This window comes from Galeopterus variegatus, unplaced genomic scaffold (genome assembly GCF_000696425.1).
Source record: "Galeopterus variegatus unplaced genomic scaffold, G_variegatus-3.0.2 Scaffold17926, whole genome shotgun sequence".
In the NCBI taxonomy this organism is placed as follows: domain Eukaryota; kingdom Metazoa; phylum Chordata; class Mammalia; order Dermoptera; family Cynocephalidae; genus Galeopterus; species Galeopterus variegatus.
The window spans coordinates 6,235-10,821 of record NW_007744037.1 but is presented as its reverse complement, the minus strand read 5'-3'; the positions used below and the strand labels follow the sequence as shown (position 1 = coordinate 10,821).

General features: G+C 43.0%; 1 protein-coding gene across 1 annotated transcript; it reads right to left on the bottom strand.

Moving 5' to 3' along the window:
• Window positions 1–690: 690 nt before the first annotated feature.
• LOC103582795 (olfactory receptor 7C1-like) lies at window positions 691–1,629 on the bottom strand. The gene has a single exon (XM_008564294.1). It carries the CDS (start codon window positions 1,627–1,629, stop codon window positions 691–693), a length of 939 nt encoding a protein of 312 aa, XP_008562516.1.
• Window positions 1,630–4,587: the final 2,958 nt, after the last annotated feature.

Below are 4,587 nucleotides of genomic sequence, written 5' to 3'. Positions count from 1 at the left end.
AAATGTATGAGTTTGGTAAGTGCTAGCAATGGTTATTGATGACATGTACTATTTCATAAGTCTTTTCCAACAATTTCCAAGTTGGTAATTGAACTGGCTGTATTGACCCACAGAACTGCAAACATCAAGCTGAAATATAGCAATGGAAGGAGTTGAAAGGGAGTGGTAGTGGTGGGGGGATAGAAAGGAGGATGACTGAGTCACCATAAGAGGTTCAGACACAGTATTCACAAGGCAGTTCTGACCGTAGACTTAGAAATAGGGTGGAGAAAAATTATGTTGAGTGAAATAAGCCATGCACAGATGTAAAAATACCAGAGGTCCTACCTCATAATGGGAGCTAAGAGAGAAAGAAGGAAGGAAGTAAAGACCACAGTGGTGTGTTGGATTTGCAGAGGGAGAGAACATACCTCGGTTTGAGAAGTGGGGTGGGGGGAAAAGTCAGGTATTAATTGGGTGGAGGACACAGGGTGTAAACACAATTTGTGGTAATGGGTACACTGATAGTATTGATCTGGCCATCACATCTTGGGCACAAGTGGTGATGGCCAGTTTTGTAGCCCATGAATATCAATAACCAATTAAAAATAAATAAAGTAATAGATGGGTGAGAATCGAAATTTTACGTGATTTCTTTAGCCCACTGCTGCTATGTTTGCTATTTCAGAAAATCTAGGACCAATGTTCCCATCACTGTACAAAGAGCTTTCTCTCAAGAAGTCTTTGTAGGGCCTTCGTGATATCCCTGTTCCTCAAGCTGTAGATGAAGGGGTTCAGCATGGGTGTGACCACTGTGTACATCACTGAGGCCACCATGTCATTCCAGGAAGAGGAGGATTCATCAGAACTGAGATACACACCAAGGCTTGTCCCATAGAACAACAAAACCACAGACAGATGAGACCCACAGGTTGAAAAGGCTCTATACTTACCATTAGTGGATGGGATCCTCAGGATGGAGGAGACTATTAGGCTATAGGAGAAAATGATTCCTGAGAAGGGCACAAAGCCAAGAAGACCCGTCAGCATATATATCAGGATGTGATTGATGAGTGTGTCTGAGCAGGCAAGAGTGAGGACCTGAGCAAGTTCACAGTAAAAGTTTTGAATTCCCCAGTTGGAGCAGAAGGACAGCCGCAGCACCAATAGGCTGTGGATCAGGGCATTTGACATGCTGAGGAACCAGGACACAAGAACAAGCAGGCTGCAGAGGCGAGGGTTCATGATGACCAGGTAGTGCAGGGGGTGGCAGATGGCCACAAAACGGTCATAGGCCATCACAGTGATTAGAAATGTGTCCATGACTCCAAACACCATAAAAAAATACATCTGGGCAATGCAGCCTGCATAAGTAATGGTTTTTCTCTGTGTCTGGATGTTCACCAGCATCTTTGGGACGGTGGTGGAGGTGAAACAGATGTCGGTGAAGGATAGATTGGAGAGGAAGAAGTACATGGGGGTGTGGAGGTGGGAGTCAGAGCTCACAGCCAGGATGATGAGCAGGTTCCCGAGCACAGTGACCACAAACATGGACAGGAACAGCCCAAATAGCATCGGTTGATGCTCTGAGTCTTGGGAAAATCCCAGGAGTAAAAATTCTGAAACCCTTGTTGCATTTCCTGGTTCCATTTCTCTGACAAGTCAGCTAGAAGATGAAGAATGTGAAATAGACACTGGATAGATTCTAACATCTCTCTGTGTTTTTTCTTTTTCCTTAAGTTAAAGAATTGGGTATAAAAGCCTTAGCATTAAAAATCTTAGAAATTCTACATTCTGTCATTTGTTATATGCAGCATTTTGGTAGGTTGACCAATCCTTGTCTACTGGCCTCTGAGATACTCACCCATTTCTCTTTCTGTGGCTTAGTGTATACTGTTTTTGCTCATTAAATAGCCTTGCATCCTCTCCAGCCTAGGCAGGATGTTCATTGCCAAAGTTGATCTCTCCCATATCCCAACAATTTATCCTGTTTTCTCTCACTCGTCTTTCTATGTAATCCCTCACCAGGAATCCCTCCCTCAGAAGCATCAGCAACTGCTTCTCCACAGCCTTTAACTGAAACACCTACATCCCCGTCCTTGAATTTCAGTCTTAATTGTCCTGTAAACAGAAGGTAACCAAAAGAGTAAATAGGGAAATCACATGTTTACAAGAAATTTCACAGAGGGTTAGTGGTGACAATGGTTGTTTTGCTGGGAATATAAATGAGGACAGTCATTGTTTTCAAAACTCCCTTCTTGGAAGTCACTCAATTGTATTCTCTGTCCTTTTACTTGCACGTGAAACTGCTAAACACCCTCCATCCCTGAATGAGGAAGGCCTCCCTCCTTTGTGGTCTCTCCTCAAACACCTGAAGTTCCACTTTCCTGAAGAGAGTAGAAAAGGCAAGTGGACATTTGGTTACGGGAGCCTCAGGACATAGAGAGGAAAGAGCCAGAGGTTCAGTGGGTGCTGGGAAAATGTCCCCTCCCCTTCTTCCCAGTGCCATTCTGAGCATCACTTTATGTCTGTCCCTCATCCTTTTAGTATTGTAGGCAAACATCCCGGTGTGGCTTCTTTCTTCCCCAGTATTTAATAAGCACCATAGAGGACAGTACTCAAAATCTGTTTATGAATTTTACTGATTTGAGGACTTTTGAAAGAAGGGGCCAGCCTCCGAAGCTAGAATATTTTCTTAGCTGTGTATTACTTTCCCTAGTAAGGAAATGTATAATCCACATGAACATTCAGGTTCTAGGTGGTGAGTGCATTTGAAGAAATAAAATAGATAGGTGTTTCAATGGGAAGATGGATTTATATCTAGCATAGCCAAATATCATTTCCTCAAGCCAAATAAAAAGATTCAGACAATGAAACAAAATCAGTGATAAATAATGGACATGAGAGAGACGAACCAGTGAGAATTGACTTTGTTCTGATGGACAAACAGTGGGTCTGGCTGCTGCAGGCTTTGTTCAGAGGCTTCTGGAATTCAAATCCACTGCAATGATTATGTCATTCCTAAAGTCCTACCTGGCATTGCAGCAGCCATCAAATTGTGATTAAAATGGATCATGACATTACAGATAACAATATTTGTCTTAAGAAGTTGCCCACACATTAGAAACCATCTACCCTAGGAGCAGGGATTAAACATTACAGATAGAGAGGCTGCAGACATTAGTCATTTATACTGGCTGCTTTTTCCATTCACCAAATAAGTATGTTCTATTCTGTTTCTACTTTCTAGTGATAGTGGGCAGTTTTGTTGAACCATGCCAGAAAGAAGAAGAATTGAACTAAGCCATCTGTCAGTCACTAAAAAATTCCTTGCAGAATGGCTTCTTTGGACCAGACTAAGTGTTAGCTGTTGGGGATACAAAGATTAATGGTGTGGTCTTTGTTCTCGTAGTTCCACATTATAGAGGTAGAGATTGATGCAGAAATAGGTCATTGTGATAGAGAGAATCAAATGCTGAGATAAATGTGATTGCAGAGTGGAATACAGACAGGAGTCCAAAATCCAGCCTGTAGTGATGGAGTCAGGTAAGGATTTCTGGAGGAAGGGATAACTGGGCAAGGAGTGATCCAGGTTGAGGGTTGAGTGGAGCGTTTCTCGTAGGGACATAAGTAAGGGAAAAGGCCCAGAAGGAGAAATCAGTAGGGAGCAGTGTGCTGTTAGTTCTGCTACTGCTGGAGCACAAAGTGGTAAATGAGAACAGTGAGGAATGATGTTGGACAGGTGGGCAGGGACCACAACTCTGGGAACCTGAGAAGAATGATGTCTAGAGGATGAGGTTGTGCCGGGACTGCAGTAAAAGGAGTAACATGATCTGAATCTCAATTTCCTTTTGTGCCTGGAGTGAAATATGTATTTAAGGTAGGTTAACTAAGGGCAAGAGAATCTGGATGGGGAATCCTCACATCATTAGAGTTGAAGAAACCAACTCAAGAATTCTTTTACAGAAGAGAAACAATGGGCAGAATGATGAAGGGATGATGATGTCTCGCTAATGGTCTCAGCTTATGGATGAGACCTGACACCTAGATGAAATCATAGAGAGCAATGGACACATGTGGGCTTTGATCCTTCTCTAATGCTCCTGGAGCAAAAGGATAGGATGTGAAGAGGGGACTGGATGTTCTACTTGCCTGTGTCCTTCACTTTCCCCTCTCATTCACCCCACCCCAGTCTTTATACACCACAGTCCAAGATACCAGGGAACACAGACTCTTCTCTCTTGAAGGCGCCTAATAAGAACCATGGATATGAGTGAAGAAGGAGGGGAAAAGGTAGGAAGTACATTCCAGGAAAGTGAGGATGACAGAGGATTCACAAAGAGTTGGTCTAGGCTGAGAGCAAACAGAGGCTCTGGAGTTCTTGGTTCATATTAAGAGAAGAAAAGTACTAGAAGACACCAAGATTTCAACGTTAAGGACTTATAGCTCTGTCAGCCCCTTGGGGCATCTATTTGCAGAACTCAGATTGGTAATTGTGTTTTAGTCTGTTTTTGTGCTGCTATAACAGAATCCTTGAAACTGGGTAATGTATAAAGAAAAGAGGTTTATTTGGCTTACGATTGTGGGACAGCTGCACCTGGTGCAGGG

Bases quoted from the DNA above. Each gene is read 5' to 3' on its own strand.
- LOC103582795 (XM_008564294.1), bottom strand. From the start codon at position 1,629: ATGGAACCAGGAAATGCAACAAGGGTTTCAGAATTTTTACTCCTGGGA.